This window comes from Camelus ferus, chromosome 10 (genome assembly GCF_009834535.1).
Source record: "Camelus ferus isolate YT-003-E chromosome 10, BCGSAC_Cfer_1.0, whole genome shotgun sequence".
In the NCBI taxonomy this organism is placed as follows: Eukaryota; Metazoa; Chordata; class Mammalia; order Artiodactyla; family Camelidae; genus Camelus; species Camelus ferus.
In genome coordinates this window covers 9,436,485-9,460,808 of record NC_045705.1, presented here as the reverse complement: position 1 = coordinate 9,460,808, position 24,324 = coordinate 9,436,485, and the positions used below count along the sequence as shown (strand labels likewise).

The 24,324-nt window shown below is 35.4% G+C and overlaps 1 protein-coding gene across 4 annotated transcripts in view; it reads left to right on the top strand.

Moving 5' to 3' along the window:
• Window positions 1-24,324, top strand: part of DEUP1 (deuterosome assembly protein 1) — an 89,571-nt gene that overhangs the window by 44,169 nt on the left and 21,078 nt on the right. For 3 of the 4 annotated variants that reach the window (XM_032488339.1, XM_032488337.1, XM_032488340.1), the window contains 4 exons: window positions 2,802-2,999; window positions 4,596-4,682; window positions 16,107-16,130; window positions 19,396-19,547. In XM_032488339.1, coding sequence (XP_032344230.1) covers window positions 2,802-2,999; window positions 4,596-4,682; window positions 16,107-16,130; window positions 19,396-19,547 — 461 coding nt within the window. The remainder of the gene's footprint in view (window positions 1-2,801; window positions 3,000-4,595; window positions 4,683-16,106; window positions 16,131-19,395; window positions 19,548-24,324) is intronic. The other variant, XM_032488338.1, reaches the window with a different exon arrangement.

Genomic DNA, 24,324 nt, shown 5'->3' with positions numbered 1-24,324 from the left:
GCACAGTTCTGACATGAAGGGAGAGAATACAAGGTATACATCTCCTCACAGTCTCTAGGAGACTCTAGATAATGCATTGCTGTGCAGAAAAGGTAATGAATGAATTGTATACAGATAGCTATGGTTTCCAGCAAGTGTTTGTACAGGGCATTTTCATTCTCTTATAATAAAACCAGAAGAGCCATATACTAAGAATCTTGCAAGTATTTTTTCCTTCTTTTTTCAATATAGAATGTTTTTCAGTCATTTATTTTGTGATAAAATTGACATTTTAATTAAGCCAAAAATAATTGAGAGCTGGGTAAATTAATCTCACTTAAAAAGAAGTTTTGCAGTATATCATGTTTTAATACCTAAATGTTATGAAAATAATAAAAAAACAGTTTACTCCTTCATAATAGTATACCCATTTTTTCACATTTTAAAAGTTCCATTTTAAGAGAACATGTTACACTATACCACAGGGATGAAGTCAGCAAGTCCAAGCTGGAACAAATGATAAAACAAACCCATTGTTCACCAAATAAACTGTAAGGGAAAAAAATGGAGAGAGGAGATTGGAGACTTGTAATCTTGTCCTAGAGTGAGGGTATTTGTACTCTGGTCTCCTAGTCTTCTCTTCTGCTCTTAGGAGCTGGGTAACTTAGACCCAGTCAGTTCCTTTCTCTGCCAGTCTTTTTTTTTCCCCCCAGTTTTTTAAAATGATGAGTTAGACTATGTGGTTTCTAAGGTACATCCAACTCTGAAATTCCAACAATGTAAATAAAAAGAATAGATGACAGGTTGACGGTATAAAGCCTGAGGATGGTCCACCTTTGCCTTCCTGACCTGAGTACTTTCCATGTTAGGTCATCCTACTCTGGCTTTTTTCCACTGTGGAACCACCTTCTAAGGCTCTGCTTGTGGACGCTGACCTGGAATCAGACAGCCTGTTACCAGAAATGTGACTGTGAAGAGTTACATACCTTAATTTTCTAAACTGCAAAGCAGAAAAGATAGGAGCCAGTCTCAGTATGTGGGTGATGTTTAGATTTGAGTTCTAATAAACAAGCTCAAAGAACATTTATTACACTTCTGATACAATTTTAAATTTGATAGTGCCTGCGTATTTTATAATACTGAGGAAATGTTAATACTTTAAGACATTATAATAGTATTCTGGTTATGATAGAAAAAAAGGGAGCGTGCACCCTTATTCTTTTAGAGTTATGTCCTGAAATGTTTAAAGATGAAATTAAAAAAAAACAATTTTAACGTTCCCTGAGGTAAGTTAATATAAATCTCTTTGTGGATGGCCCCAACTTAACTCTCTAGCCTTATTTCTCACAACACATAAGTCCCAGCCACTCCAAACTCCCTTTAGTTCGCTGAGGGTGCCTTCCCTCTTTCACCCTGAGCCTTCAGTGCATCCTTTGCCTGGGAGCCCACCTCTGCCACTGGCTTCCATCTGGCTTCCATTCATCCTTCAATATTCATCTGATGTCCCTTCTTCTGGGAATCCTAACCTGACATCCCAGGGTGGAATAAGCACCACTCTACTATGTGCTACCGCTGACATCCATTGCTGCACTGTGTTGTAACTTTTTTTTCTGTTTCCCACAATGGACTATGATTTTTTTTTTTTTTAGATTGGTGACTGTATACTTTATCTCTGAACCTCAAGAATTAGAGACATGAATGACTTCTATAAAGATGGTATGAGGCTGAAGTGAGACAGTAGTAACAGGAATGGAGAGCAGAAGTGAGATTTAAGAGAGGTTGAAGTAGAGAGGACAGAATTTGCTCCCTGACTTGATTAGGGAGGATGATGGCGGGGAGGAGTCCAAGGTGATGCAGAGGTTTCTACTGTGAAAGGTTCAGCTAAAGTTAAGAATATGAGACTCTACAGGCTTAAGGAAAGTAGATGATACATTTTCATGGACACATTCAGTTTGAAATTTGTTATAACATGATTCTGTAAAACATGGTATTTAGTCACAAATAGTAGAGCATAATTTAGTCCAAAAATCACTGAATGTAAAGCTGAAAGTCCTAAGTTCTAGTCCTAGCTCTGCCAGCGAATAACTTTATGACTTTGAGCAAGTCACTCATCCTCTCTAAGCCAATTTTTTCTCCCTAAAAACTGGTCCATCAGCCTCTGGGTTGTGGGTCCAGAACTCTACCACTGCACCAGATCTGGAGTGGTGATTTGATGAGTATGAAGTAAGTTATAACGAGATGAGTAAGTCCCACAATCTGCTGCTCACAGCACACTGCTGTGGTTCACAGGTTTTGTGCACATGAAAGTGTGTTAAGAAGGTGAGCTTGTGTTAAATGTTCTTAGCATGCATGCACACGCACACAAAATTAAAACAATAAAGGGACACACACGTTTGGAGGTAATGGATATGATTATTATCCTGATTGTGATGATAGCAACACAAGTGTATGTCCAAACTCACCAAATTGTGTCCGTTAACTATATGCAGTTTTTTGTATAACAGTTATGCCTCAGTGAATCTGGGGGAAGCTTGATAATACTTTCCCTACCTTCCTGTCAAAGTAGTCATCAAAGTAGTATCAGTAGTTGGTAATGATGTACATACAATAGAGAACAGAAGTGAAAAAGAAATTTTAAAATTGGGAGGGAAAAGGTAAATGAATCATTGGGAGTAACTTTTTAATTTAGCATTGATCAGAAAAGGAGGGTAACGTGGGGCCAAAGTTTCAAGATAGGATAGGAGGACTGAACATGGCCAGTAAGACCTTGCAGCAGCTTTATAAAGGGTGTGTTACTCTTTTCTGGACTCTACCTGCTGCAGATGAGAAGCCAGCTCTATCAGGACGAAGAGTACCATAGCTCTGAGCAGGAAAGAATGAGGAGTGAAATCTCCGACCTAACAGAGGAGCTTCATCAGAAGGAGATCACTATAGCAACTATCATGAAGAAAGCTGCCCTTCTGGAAAGACAGTTGAAATTGGAGTTAGAAATAAAAGAGAAAATGTTAGCGAAACAACAGGTATGCAAGTGGCAGGACAGGGTCTGTCCAGGCCACTCTCCTGCTCTGTGCAGAGAGTAGCTGTCATTGTTGCCTCACGGAAGCATTGTATTTTCCTGTATTGTTTCCGAGATGAACATCATGGAAGTGCTTTGTGGAGTCACATGAAGCCTTGGTGAGATAATGCAAAGTGTCATCAAACGAGAACCGGGGATAAGTGGCAGCACAAGATAATTTCATTCAATCTATGCTGCCATTTCCTAGTGACCCATGTTCTGATCACCCTCTCCCAGTACGCGCTAGTCAGAGATTTCTTCCTGTATTTGTTTTCCCTCGTTCTCTGCCATTAACATTTTTGTCTCAAAAAAAGCTTCTATTCAAGTTGTCTTGGACACTTTCCATGCCCATTTCATGTCTTTATTTTAGGGTTTTAAAAAATGGGTATTGAAACATGAAGATTAGTTCATATTTACTAAACATTCACTCAATGCATAGCATGGTTCACGGAGAAAAACAGCAATTATAACATCATACTGTTAAAATGCTGCAAGTAACTTCTAAGTCTTTCCTCCCTCCCCCCCCCCTTTCTATTTATTTTGAAATTCCCTCCATCCCTTACTCATCATCAAATTAGTGGCCTGCTATTGAAACTGTAAGGTTTCTCTGCTTTTTTACCCTAAATACAGAGGTTTTGCAAGCATCATTCAGTAATGTTCTAGGCAGATGAGGATTACTTCACAAATAACAGGGCTATTTAAATCCTGTGTATTATAAAAGCAAGAAAAGATTCTACCTTTGCCCAGTTATAAGCCTTAAACTGTGAGGAACTGGTATAATATACAGGAAAACAGCATAGATGGGACAATAGCATTGGTTGCACCTGTAAAGGAAATGATATTTTACTGGTGTCAACAGTGATCGGTGTAGTTGGATTATGAATGACTTTTATTTTCACCTTTATATTCTTCTATATTTTTAGGTTTCATCAAGGAGGATATATTTTGTAATTTACAAAGTAAATCTTTTTAAGGGAAGTGTTTTGTGTAGAAATGAGCCCTAGGTAAATAAAAGGGTAAAAAAGCAGAGATACTATGTCTAAGTACTGCCAAGTAGAAGAAATTGGGGAAAAAATAAGAGACAAAACAAAGTAGTCCCCAAAAAAGAAGGAAATTCGGCAGAAATATCAGAAAGAACAAAGTTGAACATGAAAATCTTATTTGCATGTTGTAAAAATTAATCAGGTAATGAAGAAATGTAATGGACAGTGTTATTTAAGCATGTTTTTGAAATTGTGGTTTTTCTGGTGATAATTTGCATATGGTAGAAAAATAGAAGTGAGAAATGGAATTTTGGAATGGAAAAGGAAAAAAAGTGGTGAATCATTATTGTAATTATCTTTTTAATTTAGCACCAGTCGGAAAAGGTAGAATGGGGCCTCCCAAAGGTCGGAGCACTGAATGAAAACACCTGATTTACGGTGATCCTGCCTAAGACGTGAAGCGTTTCCCTTGGCCACGCTCAAAATATTTATATTAACAAAATAAAATTAATCTTAATAGAATTGTGAACTTTTATTATGACTTTTACATTGAATTTTAACTACAAATCTCCTTTTAGTTCTCAGATATGAGATATAAAGCTGTCAGAAGTGAAAACACACACCTGAAAGGAATGATGGGAGATTTAGACCCTGGACAGTACATGGTAATATGCTGAAATCATTCAGTAAATCGATCAGAGAGGTTACATAGTTGGTCAGGATTTACCCAGACATTATTTACTGAACGCTTCCTATGTGCCAGGCATGCGGGGTTTGGGCTGGCAAATTATCTTACACTTGGATGGAATTTACTTTCATCCTCAGGCTAGAACATTTGAATTTCTGGTTTTTCTCCCTTGTACTTTTCTTGGATTGGGCTCAATTCTGATTATTTCCTTAAACACTCTACTTCCATGCTTTTGCTCTTGCTCTTGCCTCTGAAATCCTACATCCATGACCCACACGTCAACCTTCCCTTTGCTGGAGTCACCCCTGAAACTCTAGTCAGAATGAATGGTTCTGACTACACTTGTTTTGTATTTTGGTCTGACTTGTTTCATAGCTTATCACTTCCTCACGGGATGGTGGACAAGGGCCATGCCTTATTAAATGTTTGTATCACCAGTACCTCCCAGCGTCAGGGGTATAAAAAGTGTTCAGTGAATGTTGAATAAGAAGGATGAATCAATGAATGATTGAGAATTGACCTTGTGGCTTTAAGCAGCGTCTTTACATTTTTACATAAGGCAACTTAAGTTCTGTGCCTTTCATTTCGGTAGTTTAATGTAACAGTTAAGGGTTGCTTTTTACATGCAAATAGGAGAACTTTTATTTATTGAACTAATGAAATACCACTGTTACTTGTTTACCATTTATTTGCCCTGAGTGAAAATTCTGAAATAAAATAATTTTCTGCCATTCAGGGTATGGGGGGGGGTGGAGATCCGAATGGCATTAGCTTAACCTGGCCTCACGTTCCTCAGCTGTGAAGTGAGGAGTAGGATTAGGTGTTCTCCATGGACTTTCCTTAGGCCAGGACACTGTATTGCTTTTTTGTCAGTATTTTTATATATTTTTTTCATGTTTTTTAATTGAAGTATAGTTGATGTACAGTTTTATATAACTTACAGATATACAAGATAGTAATCCACAATTTTAAAGGTTATACTCTTTATAGTTATTATAAAATATTAGTGATATTCCCTGTGCTATAATGTATCCTCATAGTTTATTTTACACATAGTAGTTTGTACCTCTTAATCCTCTACCCCTGTCTTGCCCATCCCCATCCCCTCTCTCCAGTGGTAACTGTTAATTTGTTCTCTCTATATCTGTGAATCTGTTTCTTTTTTGTTATATTCACTAATTTGTTGTATTTTTTAGACTCCACATATAAGTGATATCATACAGTAGTTGTCTTTCTCTGTCTGACTTATTTTACTTAGCAAAATGCCTTCCAAGTCCATCTGTGTTGTTGCAAATGTCAACATTTTATTCTTTTTTATGGCTGAGTAATATTCCATTGTATATACACACCATGCCTTCTTTATCCATTTATCTGTTGATGGACGCTTAGGTTGCTTCTCTATCTTGGCAATTGTAAATAATACTGCTATGAACATTGGGGTGCATGTATCCTTTCATATGAGTGTTTTTGTTTTTTTCAGATATATACCCAGGAGTGGAAGTGCTGGGTCATTTGGTAGTTCTATTTTTAGTTTTTTGAGGACCCACCATACTATTTCCACAGTGGCTGCACCAATTTACATTTCCACCAACAGTGTACGAGAGTTCCCTTTTCTTCACATCCTCGTCAACATTTGTTATTTGTGTTCATTTTGATGATAGCATTCTGACAGGTGTGAGGTGGTATCTCGTTGTGGTTTTAATTTGCTTATCTCTGATGATTAACAATGTTGAGCATCTCTTCATGTGAATGTCCTCCCTGAAAAGATGTCTATTTAATTCTTCCACCTAGTTTTTAATTGGGCTGTCTGAATTTTGATGTTGACTGTATGAGGTGTTTATATATTTTGGTTATTAACCCCTTATTGGTCATATTATTTGCAAATATTTTCTCCCATTAGTAGGTTTTCTCTACATTTTGCCAGTGATTTGCTTTGCTGTGCAAAAGCTTTTAAGTTTAGTTAGGTCCCATTTGTTTTTTTTTTTTTTTTTTACTTTTCTTTAGGAAACAATATCCCCAAAACATAGGATTTATGTCAAAGGGTGTTCTGCCTATGATGATGCTGCATTTCTGTGATAGTACGCATGTGTTCTCCTGATAGCCCCTATTCTAGCATCAAAGAGCAGAAGCATTCTGGAAGCATTCTGCCTTCTTTGGGCCTTGTTATGGATCCTGTGATTGGAGTATAGATGGATAAAAAGTAGAGTATATGTGGTTTCCCAATCTGTTACGTAAAATCTGTGTGACAACTAGGACTTGTATTTCTAAACACTGGGCACACAAAAAAGTAAATTGGATCCTGCCCTCTTCTGTGTCTTTTTTCTCTCACAAAATGGTTTTTGTGTTATTTTTTAAAATTTCAGTCTGAATGTTTTTAGGTATGTATTCTGCTTCATGACAGCCCCAACTAAGCCTGCTTCACTCTGGCTCCTGTAGACATTTGGCTTTGTTCATTTATTTGTTTTCATTTTTTTTCAAGACATAGAACCCATAAAGATGTGTAAAAAAGAAGCTAATTATCCCCTCTCCTATCTCCAATCCAAGTTTGGATCCCAGAGCTATTCAGTGCTGACCAACTCGTGTGTCGCATTCTGTAACTTTTTCTTTGCTCGTGCACACATATAGAAGTGATGAGTTGAGTGTTCTTTTACAGAAATACATGTGTAATATATGCATTATTCTAAACTGTTTTTTGACTATAGCATGGACTTCTCTACAAGTCAGTATAGAAACTCTTTTTTCTTAACTTCTTAGAAAAAATAAATATATATACTTATGTAAAATATATATAAATTTTAGTGAATTGAATCATAACTTATATACTAGTGACTTTAGTGAAGTCTTTCTTTTTTCCTTGCTTCTCCTCTTCTCCTTTCTTCAGTTTCTCTAGCCACCTCATAACCCACCCACCAGATAACACATGGTAACTATTTAATATGTATCATCTTGTAGTTTTAAATATGGGTTAGGGGTTTTAACTTTTTCTAAAACTGGATTACATTTTACATACTTCTCTGTGCCTTATTTTTGTTCACTCAAAATATCCTTTGAAAATCCTTAAAAGTCAACTGATACAGGTCTTATGTGCTTCTGTGTAATTGCTTAATAATATCCCCACGATGCGAACATATCAAAAGTTATTCAGCTATTTTTCAGAATTACGTTCACCCTGAACAACATGGGGGTTAGGGGAATTGACCCTGCACAGTCAAAAATCTGTGCATAACTTTATTTTTTATTTATATTTTTACTGAAGTTAATTACAGTGTGTCTGTCTCTGGTGTACATGTGCATAACTTCACAATTGGCACTCCTCTATATTCAAGGATTCAACCAACTGCAGATCCTGCAATACTGTAATACAAATTTAGTGAAAAAAATCCATGTGTAAGTGGACCTGCACGATCCAAACTCATGTTGTTCAAGGGTCAACCATAACTCATTCATAATTAACAGCTCTGTCTCTAGGTTTTTGTACAAATAAGCAATACTATGAAGAACATCCTTATGCATACATCTTGGAACAGCTTCCTAAGAATGGAATTGCTGATTCGAAGTATATGTATGTTTTAATTTTAAAATATTTGTTGTTAAATCATGTCTATCATTTTTGTATAAGAGTACCTTCTTCTTTCATCCTTACTGCCAATAGATGTTATTGCTCTTTTAAATTTTTGTTAAGTCTGATGGGTGTAAAGTGATTTCTCAGCAGTACTTTAATTTGCATTTCCCTGACTACAGTGAGCATATTTTTGCATACTTATTGACAATGTACTATGAATTAGTTATAAAAAAAAAAAAGCTCAAGTTCATTTTCTTTGGGCTGTCCTTTTCTTGTCAATTTTTAACAGCATTTTTCTAAATTTGTTGTTTCTAATTTTATTTATGATATCATTTTGCCATACAAAAAGTTTTGAACTTCTATGTCAAACATACAGGTCATTTTGTTTATAGCTTGTGAAGTTCCTTCCTTGAGTAACGTAGTTTTTCCAACTTCTAGACAATATATATAGTTTCTTAGAGTTTCTTCAAAGATCTTTATATTTTTCATTTAATATTTAACCCCATTTGAATTATAATTTTGTATGTGATATAAAACAGAAATCGAATTTAAATTTTTATATAAATTTTAAGCTCAGTTAATCCAGTTTTTCCTGATAATTTCCTCTTGGATTCTATTTGGAACTGAATTAAATTTATATATTATCTTTAAAAGAACTGGCATTTTTGTGATAGTAAATTTTTCCATCCAAGTATACACTATGGCTTTCCATTTCTTCATCCCTTATTTTGTGCTGTTAGATAAGGCCTTACAATTTTCTTTGTATAAGTTCTGTGCCTTTCTTTTTAAATTTATTCTCAGGCATTGTATAATTCTTGTCACTATGGTTAAGCGTAATGTTTTACTTTTTCCATATCTAAGAATTTACTGATGGGAGGGGTGGAAACTCAGTGGTAGAGCATATGCTTAGCATGCGCAAGGTCCTGGGTTCAATCCCCAGTACCTCCTCTAAAAATAAAGAAAGGAAGAAACCTAATGCCTCCCAAATAAATTAATTTAAAAAAAGAATTTATTGCTAATATAGGAAAAAAGCCAAATTATCTTTTAATTCTAGTAGTAATTTTACTAAAATTTCTAAAGTTTTTTGAGATATACAATTTTATCAACAAAAATAGTTTTATCTCTTCTACTATTCATATCAGTAATTTTTGTCATATTGCATTTGCTAAAACAGTCCAAGAGAATATTAAATAATAATCATGATTGCTGACAAATCTGTCTAATTTCTGACTTTAGATGAAATTGTTTTAGAGTTTTACTGTTTAGGATAATATTTGTTCTTGATTTATGGTCTTTATTATATGTTTCTATTCCTAATCCACTTAGAGCTTTTAAAATTTGCTGCTGGTTTTGTCAAATGCCTTTTTAGCATCTATGACATCATGTAGTTTTTGTCTGTTAGTTAGTTGATGTGTAATAGACTATGATCCTGATATTGATCCACGTTTGAACTCCTGGAATAAACCTTCTTGGTCATTGTATTCATTTTCTAGGGCTTTCATAACAAAGTGCCACAAACTGGGTGGCTTACAACAACAGAAACTTACTGTCATATAGGTTCTGGAAGCTCCAAGTCCAAAATCAAGGTGTCAGCAGGGCCATGCTCTTTCTGAAACCTGTTGGGGAGGATTCATCTTTGCCTCTTCATAGCTTCTAGTGATTTGCCAACAATCTTTGGCAGTCCTGGAATGAAGATGCATCCGTCCAGGGCTCTGTCTTCACATGGCCGTCTGGCCATCTTCTTTCTGTTTCTTCGTATCATCTTCCCTTCACGTGTGTGTCTCGGTGTCCAGATTCTCCCTTTCGATTGAATACTGGTCATACCGGAGTAGGGTCCACCCTAATGACCTCATTTTCACTTGACTGCCTCTATAAAGGTCTTATTTCCAAATAAGGTCATATGCTGAGGTATTGATAATGGTTAGGACTTCAGCATGTGACAGTCATACTCTTAACAGTTTTTATGTATTACTGGATTCTATTGGATAACATTTTATTTAGAAATTAAGGTTTGTGTGTATAAATGAGATTTGTATATAATTCTTTTTTCTATGCTGGCTTTATAACATAAATTGGGAGCTTTTCATATTTATATGAGTTGTCTAGAATAATTTAAGTAATATTGGAATTACAGTTCTTTAAAGGTTAGAAGGAACTTAGCTGTGAAACCATCTGAATATTGAAGTTTCAGTGAAGTAGATCTTCAATTACCTTTCCATTCTCTTTTAGGGTACTTGGCACATAAAAATTTCACTTCTTCTTAGGTTGTTTTTGGTAATTTTTATTTTTCTAGGAAATCTTTACCCATTCCAATATGTTTCCTTGTTACCGAAGATAGTAAGATCCTGAAGTCCTTTGCATCTCATCTGTATTTTGCATTTGTGTTTCTTTTCTTATTTCTAAGCTTGTGTGGTTTAGCTCTCTTTCTTTTTAAATCTGGCACACCAGATGTGCTTTTCTTATGTAACCTTTCCTTGTGCCATTCTACCATTCAAGAACACGTGCTCAGTTTCCCATAGGAAATCAGAACTCTTCACATTCCGTGGCTTCCTTCATCTGGCTCACCCCCTTGGTTCTCTGTAGTGACCCACACAAAGCCCCCATTGTAGCTAGACCAGTCTTGGTCTCATCTGCACATGTGATGCTCATTTCTCATGCTCTCTTGCTTCTAGGCCTTTGCACATACTTTTCCTTCTACCTAAAACTCCCCTTTCCCTACTTCACATGGTCATGCCCTATTAATTTTTTAAGTCGCTCAGCATAAATTTCATGTTATACAAAATTTTCCTTGATTTTCCTCTGTTAAGTATCCCTCCTTGAAGCTACCATAGCATCTTTTACTTAACGTCTATCATACCACAATATTAAAATTACCTGTTTCTTGTCAACTAGCCATCCCCTTACCAGTCGGCTCATTGAGGGCAGTTGTGTCCTAGTTTACCGCTGTACCTCAGTACTTAGTATAGTGCTGAATATAGGAGGCACTGAAAAATTCACCCATTTTTCAGATGAGTGAATGAACAAATGAGTGAGTGAATAAATGAATGAATCAATCCATTATATGTCCTCCACCTGAGTGCTTTTCCTTTACCAAAGTAAAGACATACCCTTTCTTTACTAAATCCTATCAGTCCCTTAAGGGACTAGATTAAATTTTATCTCCTCCATGAATTCATTTCCCATTACCCATGTCCCTTCTCCAACAGCACTGTTAATTATAACAAACAGTATTTGAATTGTCTTCTTTCATTTTTTAATTATTTAGTATAGGTATGATTTGTCTCATATGATTTGTCAAGAAGTCGTGGACTTCTTGAAGGAAGAAGTGGACTGTACTTTATACTTTTCTTCATGTAAGGTTTGGTATAGGGTAGGGCTCAATGAATACTTGAGGACTTACAGGACTCACCTGTAGTCTAAAAGGTTTGAATAAGTTATCATGGAAACCATCACTAATATCATTAAACGATCACCAAAGCCTTGTCTCATCTCACTTCCTGCATGACCTCAGTCCCAACAGTTGACATTCGTTGATTCAAAAAACATCTGAGTTCCTACTTGGTGCAACATAACTTAACGCATAATTATATCGTATCTGTATTATTCACGATTTTTTCATACATGTTAGTCTGCTCAGTTTTATTGTGTTTTCCATAAAAGCAAGGTCACTTTTTGATTTTTGATTATGTCTGCAGCACTTAGCACTTATATATACATATATAATATATATTTGTCTAAAGATTGATTAGTGGGGCTGTCATAAAATAGAATGCCATTGATGTAGCTTTCCATGTGATGCTTATTAAAAATTTAATCATATATTTTATGTAAGATTGTATTTCATATAGGAAATTTTTTAAATTGAAATATGCTTGACATAAAATATTATGTTAGTTTCAGGTGCACTTCATAGTGATTTAACATTTGCGTATATTATGAAATGAACTTGTTATTTGTTGTCTTTTTTATGATAGCCTTTCTAACAGTATGAGATGGTCACATTGTGGTTTTGATTTGCATTTCCCTGGTGATTAGTGATGCATATATTATGAAGTGATCACCACAATAGTCTAGTAACCATCTGTCCCATATAAAGTTACTTCAGCATTATTGACCATATTCCGTATGCTGTATATTGCATCCCATAGCTGATTTATTTTATGCCTGGATGTTTGTGCCTCTTAATCTCCTTCACTTATTTCACCCAACCATCCTCATGACCTCCCCTCTGGCAACCATCAGTTTTTCCTCTGTGTCCTTGTGTCTGTTTTTGTTTTATTTGCTTGTTTTGTTTTTTAGATTCCATATATAAGTGAGATTATATAGTATTTGTCCTTCTCCATCTGACTTATTTCACTTAGCATAATAGCCTCTAGGTCCATCCATGTTGTCCCAAATAATAAGATTTCATTTTTTATGATGGCTGAGTAATATTCCATTGTATATATACACATCTTCTTTATTCATTTTCTGTTGGTGGACACTTAGGTTGCTTCCATATCTTGGCTATTGAAAATAATGCTTCACTGAATATTGGGGTACATATATCTTTTTGAGTCAGTATTTTTGTTTCATTTAGGTAAATACCCAGATGTAAAATTGCTGGATCATATGACAGTTCTGTTTTTAATTTTTTAAGGAACCTCCATAGTTTTTTCCATAGTGGCTGTTCCAATTTATATTCCTACCAGTAGTGCACGAGCATTCCTTTTCTCCACATCCTCACCAACACTTGTTATTTGTTGTCTTTTTTATGATAGCCTTTCTAACAGTATGAGATGGTCACACTGTGGCTTTGATTTGCATTTCCCTGATGATTAGTGATGTTAGGCATCTTTTCATGTCTTTTGGCTATCTGTATGTCTTCACTGGAAAAATACCTGTTCACATCCTGTATCCATTTTTTAATCAGTTGTTTTTTTGATGTTGAGTTGTGTGAGTTATTTATATATTTTGGATATTAACCTTTATCAGGTGTATCATTTGCAAATATCCTCTATTTGTTAAGCTGCCTTTTTGTTTTGTTGATAGTTTCCTTCCCTGTGCCAAAGCTTTTTAGTTTGATGTAAGACACTTGTTTATCTTTGCTTTTGTTTCCCTTACCTAAAGAGACAGATCCAAAAAAATATTACTGAGACTGATGTCGTGAGCATACTATCTATGTTTTCTTCTAGTTCTTTCATTTCAGGTCTTACATGTAAGTCTTTAGTCCATTTTGTGGGTTTTTTTGTGCATGATGTGAGAGAATAGTCCAATTTGATTCTTTGGTATGTAGCTTTCCAGTTTCCCCAACACCATTTATTGAAGAGGCTGTCTTTTTCCTCTTGTATGTTCTTGCTGCCTTTGTCATAGATTAATTGACCATGTAAGTGTGGATTATTTTCTGGGCTATGTTAGGTTTACAATTGTTGTGTCTTCTTCTTGAATTGATCCCTTTATAATTATGTAATGTCTTTTGTCTCTGTTACAGTTTTTGTTTTAAAGTCTTTTTTTTTTTGTCTGACATAAGTATTGCTAACTCATCTTTCTTTTTATTTCCATTTGCATAGAATACCTTTTTTCATTTGTAAAGAATACATTTTTCCATCTCCTTTCAGTCTGTGTGTATCTTTAGATCTTAAGTGTGTCTGTTGGAGGCAGCATATACATGGGTCTTGTTTTTTATCCATTCAGCCACTCTGTGTCTTTTGAGTGGAGTGTTTAGGCATTTGTATTTAAAGTAATTATTAATAAGCATGTACTTGTTGCCATTTTGTTCATTGTTCTCTTTGTTCTTTTGCTTTTTTCCTTGTGATTTGATGACTGTATTTATGATGATCTTTTAAGTTCAAATGCATTTTGACAACTCTACATTTTTACTCTCCCCTCATGTTTAATATTTTTGAAGTCTTATATCTCTTTGTTTCGTGTATTCCTTAGCTATTTATTATGGATGTAGTTGATTTTACTACTTTTGTCTTTTAACCTTTCTACTAGCTTTATAAGTGGTTGATCTACTACCTTTACAGTATGTTTTCCTTTACCAATGAAATTTTTCCTTTCCTAATTTTCTTATTTCTAGTTGTGGCCTTTTCTTTCCAGTTAGAGAAATCCCTGTAACATTTTCTGTAAAGCTGGCTTAGTGGTGCTGAACTTCTTTAGCTTTTGCTAATCTGTAAAACACTTTCTCTCTCCTTCAAATCTGAGTGATAGCTTTGCTGGTAGAGTATTCTTGGTTGTAGGTTTTTCCCTTTCATCACTTCAAATATATCATGCAATTCCCTGCTGAACTGCAGAGCTTCTGCTGAAAAATCAGCTGACAGTATTGTGGAGTTCCCTTGTATGTAATTAGTTGCTTTCTCCTACTGCTTTTAAGATTATGTCTTGATCATTAATTTTTTCCATTTTAATTATAATGTGTCTTTATGTGGATCTCTTTGGGTTCATTTTGTTTAGGACTGTCTGTGCTTCCTGGACCTGGATGTCTGTTTTCTTCCCCAGGTTAGGGGAGTTTTCAGCTGTTGTTTCCTCCAGTAAGTCTCCTGCTCCTTTCCTTCTCCCTTCTCCTTCTGGGACCCCTGTAATGTGAATGTTAGTATCCTTGATGTTGTCCCAGATGTCTCTTAACCTGTCTTCATTTTTAAAAATTGTTTTTTCTTTTTTCTGTTCAGCTTGGGTGATTTCCCCTACTCTGTCTTCACTGATCTGTTCTTCTCTATCATCTAATCTACTTTTGATTCCTTCTGGTGTATTTTTTACTTCATTTATTGTATTCTTCAGCTCTGTTTGGTTCTTCTTTGTATTTTCTAACTCTGTGAAACTTCTTACTGTGTTCATCCATTCTTCTGCTGAGTTCATTGAGCATCTTTTTGATCATTACCTTGAACTCTTTATTTGATAGATTGCTTATTGCCACTTCACCTAGCTTCTTCATAGGGAACATATACCTCTCCCATCTCATTTTGCCTACTTTTCTGTTTCTATATCTTCATACTAGGTAGGTTGGTTATGATTCCTGATTTTGGAGAAGTGGCCTTATGTAGAAGATGTCCTGTGGGGCCCAGCAGCACATTCCCCTCCATTCACCAGAGCTATGTGCTCTTGAAGTGCCCTGTGTGTGGGCTCAGGAGCCTGATGTAGGGCTCAAATCCCTTGATCCTTGGAGAGGACCTCTGCAATTGTGACATTTCTGCACTTTGAGAGTTGCTGATCCAGGGATGTGGGTCCTTGACTATGCCATGTCTCCATCCTTTCTCCCTGTCTCATTGTGGTTCCTTCTTTATATATTTAGTCATGGAAAAGCTTCTCTGCTAGTCTTCAGGTTGTTCTCACAGATATTTGCTCTATAAGTAGTTGTAATTTTGATGTGCCCCTGGGACAAGGCAAGTTCAGGATCTTCCTACTATGCCATCTTGGCCACACTCCCCTCATACGTAAAGTTGACTTTATAATTGCTCTCCATTTTTTATATGTGAAGAATTGGAATTGAGTTTGGTAATTGAAATAGTCAAGCCATTGCCCAAAGAGAACAATCTCAAGTGTCCACTGAATAATAAATAAAGAGTCCAATATGAGTCCTGGCTTTTTAAGCTTTTATGATCTATTATGTCACTTATTTAGCACCTACTAGCTTAAAGATTTCATGAAGGAAACTCCTACCTGTTACATGTTTAAATTCCATAATTAGTTAATTCTCCCTGAAATATTTGGAGTGAATAAGTAAGCATAGAATTAAGTAATTTGTGCTGAAATTTTACCTCAGGCAATAAGAAACATAATATTTACATCATTATTTTTAGATCTTCTAAAATATATAGTGTTTGTATAATATTAAAATAACAATTACTTTTTCCTTTCTAGACAAGTGGACTTACTGATATAAAGGTAGGTCATTTCTGAATATCAGAGCTTTGAGAATTTTTCTGCTTAATTAACTGTGATACTCCCTGAATATTTACACTAAAGGCAGAAAGGTTGAAAAATGACACCCACCCAGGAACAGGAACAGCAGCCCTGCACTCAGTCCTTACCCATTGCATACCTGGAGCTGTGGCAACTCCCATTCTCCTCTGGAGAATTTAGTGATGGGACCAAGCACCTGGTATGTAAGTTCTCCTGGGGTCTCAGTGAGATACTTAGAGTAGGAACAGAACTAGCAAGATGTTTTTTGCTTTGAAAAAGATGTTTTCCTTGGATTTGTGCAAAATCTTGACTATATGGAGAAAAGTGAGGGGTTTATCTTATTCTGCCGCTGGGTAACTAACAATGAATTAAGTTTATCACGATAGTTTTTTTGATTCCATATTTACTTAGACCTATATTTGTTAAATTCTCTTTCATTTAAGGGAGGCATCATAAAATTAGATTTAATCAGAACTCAGAAGTTATGGTAACTTTTAAGACTAATTTGCCTTTCTCTGTCCATAAAGTTTGCTAAATAAAATAACGGCATAAAAATTAGTACCCTCATAAGCATCTGAAACATCCATTTGCATACTAAAAATTAATATATTAATCTTAAAACATGATCAAAACCAGTCCTTCTGTAGAAATACTTTGTTAGCCTATTACTATAGAATATACATGAATTTAAGAGAAAAAGTGCACATGCAAAATACAGGCAGTTTAGTAACTCATATGGCCTTAAGCCAGTGTGTCCAAGTAAACAGGCACCAGGAAGTTTTGCCATTTCAAGAAACACAAAGGATTAAAACTATGAAACCCTAGTAAGAGGGGGTATAGCTCAGTGGTAGAGCATGTGCTTAGCATGCACGGGGTCCTGGGTTCAGTCCCTAGTACCTCTGTCAAGAAAAAAAAAAGTAAACCTAATTACCTCCCCCCCACAAATAAATCATAATAATAATTTTTTTTAATTTTTAAATTTTTTAAAAAACTACAAAACCCTAAAATTTGGGGAGGGAAACAAGAAATTGAGATGATGAGCCTGTAAAATAACCTATCAGCGATACAGAAGTAAAGTTCCATCAGTGCCTGTTGTCACGGGATAACCGTCTAATGGAAGATACATTTCTGAAATCGCTAGAAAAGTATTTAAGAAAAACATGACATTAGAGAGCCCCAGAAATGTTATCAAGGGAAATGGAAAATGCTTTTAATACAAATAGTGTAAATGCATTACCTGTGTAATTCTGAGGTCAATCTCACACCACTTATTTAATTATGGTACATTTAGAAAATTGTGGGTTTTTTAAAAAATTATTACTATCATTCTTAATTACTTTAAACCAACACTAGACCACAGAGTCACAGATGAAGTCTAATTTTATGGAAAAATTTTGAATAAAATTATAACAGAGCAGCAGACCATCAAGAATTATGTATTTTGACTAGTAGATGTCTTTTTAGGAATAAAATTTTGAACCTTTTCCAAGATCTTTTTCAAACAGATCTGCTCATATGAATATTGTCCTTATGAGGGACAGATTTTGCCTCCTTTATATTTGTCACAATTCTCTACTTTTAGAATGAATAATCCTTTCTCTTTTAAAGCAGACTATAAACTACTTTTTTATGTGCACTAGTGTTATCTCAAATGAGCAAAGTTGAGACATAAACACAAGAACCCAATAAGCAGCGAAATACCTTCAATGGCCCTTCTTTCCCAGAGGTCGCCTTAGTCAATAGACGTATACATATATAACCCTTTCTGTATCGTGTTGAGGAAGTTTGCCCTCTTGGAGCTTTTTTTTTTTTTTTTTTTTTTTCATTCAAAAGTAAGACCTTTCCAAAGATTTATAAACTGCTATAATACATTAGGCAGTAAATAGAAATTATAATAAACAGACTTGGCCTTTGAAACAAAAAATAAAACATAGGTAAACATTTGAATGCCTAATACATATATATTTCTATACTTATTTATAAATATTGATACTAATATAATAGTACATGAAGTATTTTATTTTTCCCATTTTTTATTGAAATACATTTGATTTACAATGTTGTGTTAGTTTCTGGTGCAGCAGAGTAATTCAGTTATATATATACATATTCTTTTTTCATATTTTCATTCATTACACATTGCTACAAGCCATTGATAATATACAAATAATTTTAAATGTGCAATTAGTCAAAATTTTTTGAATGACCTTATGACCAGCAACCCATATGAAATGGCACTCAAAGCCTTAAGTTTAGAAACTTCAAAATGAAAGCTCTAAGCCATAATCATCTATAGTCTTAAGAGCATTTAAACTTAGAAATTTGGAACATTAAAAAGATATTTTACTCATGTTATACTTTTTGTGCTAAAATATTATCTTCTGAAAGCAGAGAACTATTATTTAATCAGGAAATTCAGATCATAGCACTATAAATGTGGGATCATTTAAAGCATTTTCATGAGTTTTCATGTGAGAATATATTCTGTTTTTTAAAACTTTGTGAGAGGGAAAGTTTAGACTCTCCCTCAGAAACTTCTGACAGCATTTAATTAAAACAGCATCAGGAATCTTTATTCTTGCTCTGTACCTCTCATTTTGTGATTTAAATATGTTTCTTATTCCTTTATGAAGATATTAAAATTGGGTTGCCCATACCAGATAGTAGAACTTTATCATGAAGCTACATTGTTCAAAACTGTGTGGTACTGGCACAGTCCCAACCTTAAGATTGTTGGTATAGAACAGTCCAGAATCAGACCCCAGTCTATATAGATTTAATATATAATTTGTTGCATCACCCAACAGTGGGGAAGCAATATGTAATTTTCTGTAATGACATGTATTATTTTAATCAGAAAAAAATCTTTTAAAATTGAAAGTTACGTTGATTCTGTTTCCATTATTAATCAACACTAGAAGGCATACCCTATAAACACAGAAACTCATAAATCTAGCCAAGTTGTTCTAGATACAGAGAACGGTGCATGCAGCAAGCCTGTTCTGGTTGGAGCATGGGCAGTAGTGGAGGTGTCACTTTCATTGCGATGTGTTCAGTGGCAGCTGTCACAGCGTCTGTGTTGTGAGAGGGTGAGGGTGGGAGGGGCATTTAGGAGGTACACACTAGTAGAGCCACATCACTCGACTCAAATGAGATGGTTTTTTCCCCACATGTGTCCAAATGCACAGAAAATGTGTATCACTTGTAAGTAACAATTTTTTAAATAATGGTTTATTTTATTCTCTAGAGTATGGACTTCACTAACAGGGAACAGTCAAGGCATACATCTATTAACAAACTGGAATATGAGAACGAAAGGCTCCGAAGTGATCTTGCAAAACTTCATGCCAATGAAAAATCAACATGGGCTAGTCAAAATACCTATGAAGGAACAGGAAGGTACGCCTATCAAAGCCAAATAAAATGGGAAAAAATGAAGACGGGTATGCTGACTCCATTACATAAGGACATAAATGTATTCACATTTAAGTGAAATTTATTTTAAACAATTCAATTATAATTTTACGTACTTTCTCTTCAGTTTAAAATTTATTTTGTGGTGATAATTCAGTAGCCTAGATACACTGTTTTATATGAAATTCTGTGTTGTCAGTAGCTTATGAAGTATAACAGTGAAGTGGGTAGAGTGTTCAAATGAGTTTTCATCACTTCAGACCCTTCTTAGAACCTGATGTGGCACACGAAATATACAGATAAGTAATCTTATTTTTTATGACAATATATAGGAAGATACCATGTCTGACTTAACTTCAAAAATATATACACTTTATATTGACACTCCTGCTGGGTGATTTCTGACCAGCTGTAGGACATTTCATAGGAAAGAACCTATGGATGTGTAGGAGAGGTTTTCTCTGAGTGAAGAGAAGCATGTGAAAAATCAGTATCTGCTGCCCACGTTGTCCCCATGCTCGTTAAAATGTCTTAGTTCAGAATTTAAGTACATATAACAGCCAAAAAATCTGACTAATTTCTTCAACTTTAATAAAATATTTATGGAGCAGAACTGTCTCTGGAAGCCTTTCACCGTTTTCCCAAACTTGGAAAATGCTCAGCCGAACAAACAAGTTTCTTTTCTATGGGGTTTCCCAGTGCCATTAATATGCTAATTACATTGTGAGTTTCCAAGAACAGGTACGGTGTGCAGTATTCCCCAAACTTGTTTGATATCAGATTTATTAACATTCTGTGGTGCTGAGAAGTGGTGAATTAATAGGTCCAGACCCAACTTCAATACGACTTTTGCTTAGAAGCTTATAATACTTAGCATGAAAAACTTATACACTGTTTTCATACTATATAATTAATAATTGCAACTTTGGGACATTAAGTTAACTTTTGTTTTCCCATCTGACAAATGGGGATAATAATTATAAGGTTTATGTGGGGGTTATAGCAGAAAACATAGTTCCATATAAAATAAATAGTTCCCTAAATGTTAGCTGCCATTATGATACTATTATTACTATTACTAACAGAGTTGTTAACATTTATAATAATATTAATGCTTCTCCAACAACTCACAGTGCTTAAGAAGTATATTTCGGTGACTAGACAAATGGCTGAACCTGACATTTCCTCAAAACATAGTCCTGTGGGGAAGGAGTGATGCCAAGCTTGTCTTTATAACTAAGCGTACTCTGTTCTACAGGTGGATAAATCTGTAAATCCATGGAACATACTAAAAAATGCTCAGCATTCTTGTGGCTGTAGTACAGTTCCCTCCTGCTTTCAGCCCCCCAGCCCTGTGTGTGTTAGAAGGAAACACTCTAATCTGATGTACAAAACAGCAAGCATTCAAAAGTGCTAAAGTAATAGCCCCTCTTCAGGTGGTTAAGGGAGGGAACGAGGGAAGACTGGCTGTCACCCCAGAGGAGCTCTGTTGGTGGGGTGCTGTGGCAGGGCGGTGGTGGCAGTGTGGGGAGGAAGAAAGAGGTCGCTGAGCCACGCCACGGGCCGGTCCTCTGGTGGGCATGCCCATGCCAACTGGCCAGTGTCACCGAAAGTCTGTCCAGAGGGGTCTAATCTTGATTGGGGGGCACGAATATATTTTTTCATATAGAATGAGCCCTTTACAAAGTGCTTCCCTACTCTGCAGATTCATTTCTCCGTGGGTCAGATCACCACCCCACGTGTATAGTTTTCCCATTGGAAGAAAAAAGCAGGCCCCTGGCGATGTTCAGAAGGGTCCCTGTATATCCAGTCAGTCACTGTTGAGCACCCATTAGATGCAGAACATTGTTTCCTGTTCCTACTTGTTGGGAATAACTTTAAAGCCTCAGATGAAGGTACTAGGCATTGTTATTTAAACAAAAAGACAAGTCACTCTGCCTTTTACTATTTTTAAAGAGTATTTTTATTGTTTGGATTTCTCCCTTTTCTCTTCATCGGGGCAGTACGGAATGTGTTAAAAGTGCCTAACAAAAACAAGACCGTAGGGGCCACGGAAAGCAGCAGAAGAGGCAGAGCGCCCAGCAAGAGACTATCTTAATAAGCAGCTCGGGCGACTGTTCCTGCTGCAAAGGCTTGAGTCCTGCCAGTCGCATTTGTTGAAAGTTTCATTAAATTTGTTTTAATGGCTTGTCTGATTTCAGTGTTCTCCAGTGACCTGATTTTTAAAAGAAACAGCATTTCGAATGTTCTGAATAAATTACTACCATGTGAAACCCACTGTGGGGAAAGAGTTGTTGAGAGGCAAGGACACTGTGAGCTCACCAGTGGAGAACTGTGAAGCATGTATCTATCCATTTTAGCAGCTGAAAAATGAAATATCCTTTCCCTCCCACACAGCACAGCTCAGTGAAGTCAAATAGTAAAAGCTATAGGAATTTATTAGGTATCAAATAATTGGAAAAATACATGCGTCATACTTACATATCAATGGCTAATGAAATATGGTCTTATTAAACTATTTTAGAAAAGAAAAAGCTTTTAGGTAAAGATATATGAAGGCAATGTTTCGCAAAATTTTGAAGTCTGCAGCCTAATTTTTAGCCACTTCTTGCTTTTAACTGAGGAAGATTTGTATAATACATGATTAAAATAATCTTTTATCCACTTGGAAGTAACTCAGTTTTCGTTGTTTTTCACTCCTATTAGAAGTGATAAGAAAATTCTCATGCTCATCCACTTAAAATGTGAAGAATTTTAGGATATTCCAAAGGATTTGCTTTCCAATAAAAAAGTTATTTGGCACTTTTTAAAAAAATGGGATGTAATTGAATCTGGTGAGGATGTATTGAATGTTTTAAAAGTTTTTTAAAAGTTAGAGTTTTGATATTTAAGGATAATTTTTACACTAACTTGGAGTAGTGGTATCCAGAGCTATTAGTATATAACTAATTTTAATGGCAAATCGATTTTGTAATAAATGGAGTTTTATCTGTGCCTCATACTCAAAAGTGAATATATGATTTTTAAAGTTATATCATGTACTGGAAAGATTTTGGCAATCACAAGTATTGATCATTAAAATTGCTTCAAATCTAGTCAATAAAGTTTCTAAAACTAAAAAGCCACAAAGTCAGATTTGTCATAACCACTCTACAGGATCCCATGTCAAGGAATGGGTAGTCATCCAGAAGCAAAAACTGTATGGAGTAAATTTTTGTACCACGGTGTGGCTCCATTACAGAAAAGTGCAGCAGGAGGAGCGATCTAGGCCAGGAAGTAATGAGTGGTTCACAGAGCAAAGGAGCAGCATGTGGAGTGTTAGGAGGCGAGGCTGGAAGCAGGTAAATTGGCACAGTTTGTGACAGAATCCTGTTCCATGCTGAGGACATTCTGCTACAGCCCAGGGAGGGCTATAAAACTGATGGAGGGCCAGGATTGGGTGTACATCAGACAGCTCTGTGAACTGTGCAGAGCTGACTCAAGTCTCAAGCTGACTCAAGTTGGGTCGAGTTCTGTTCCCCAACAAAGCAGCTGGGTCTTGCCCTCCTGGCAAAGTAGGCAGAGACTTCGGCTCAGGGCCTGTGGAAAAGGTAACCGGACAGACGAGCTTGTGCGAGGGCAGTAAAAGCCTTCTGAGAGAATGTTTAAGATAGGTTTTAAATTGATACACTTAGCATTTTTTGCAAAATGGTTTTATGAAGTATTTGAGAAGCTGTATTCTAGAAGAACTTGTCAGATATAAAGATGATTTAAAGCAAAAGTACTTTACTTCATAATGTAGTCTTTCCTTTCAATCTCTATATTTTATTGATCTTATAATAAAAAGAATGTCCGTATATAAATTTTAGTAATTAGGACCATAAAGCTGTATCTATACACCAAAGCAAAGCGGGTAATTGAGATGATTATTTCGATAATTTAGGACAAATATTACTTTCCCTGAAATCTCTGTATAATTGAGATTACAGAGAGATATATTTCTTGAACCACTTGTATAATTATATTATTTTATTCCACTGTGCTTTGCAATATATAGATGGTAGCCTCACTCAGATTAAAAGGTTCAGCTGAAGATTCTCTGCAGATGTACTCTGCAATTGTCATAATTCTATTTGAACAGTGGGATGTTGCATTTTATTGTGCACATCATAAACCATGTTATTTCAGTTTAATTTGCTGTTCTGTTTCCATGGTAATTATGGTTTGGGAGAATGGATTTTTTTTAAAAAAAGATCTATTTCAAGATAAGCAAGAATGGAAGCATGTTGTGTTTGTTTTTATGTACTGGTTTACAGATGCCTCACTTAACTTTTACTGCTATTTGTATGCGTAGCTTTGAAAATGTTTGCATAATAAGAAACAAGCCTGTATAGATAGATAGTCTTTGGGTAAGAATAGAGAAAAATAATGTAAATTTTTTTGAATTGTGTGGTTAAAATATGAAGGCTTTGGAAATGGTTAATACTGGTAATAATTTGAATTATTAGTAAAAGTAAATAATTTTGAATGAGGGGATTTTTATGTTTTCATGACCTTAGATGGGTTTGATGAAATTTAAGCCCCACTTTAAGAATTAATGTTCAGAAAGATACTTATTTAGTCCCAAACAGCCCATACTGTTAGGACCTTTTTGTGTAAAATTCTAGGGTAAGTTCATTTGTTTCTTTTTATTATTATTACTTTGTTTAGTTAGCATACCAAAATTTAAAAATCTGACTGGTGTATTCAGGCTCATCTTCAACTCTATATTTTAGCACAAACA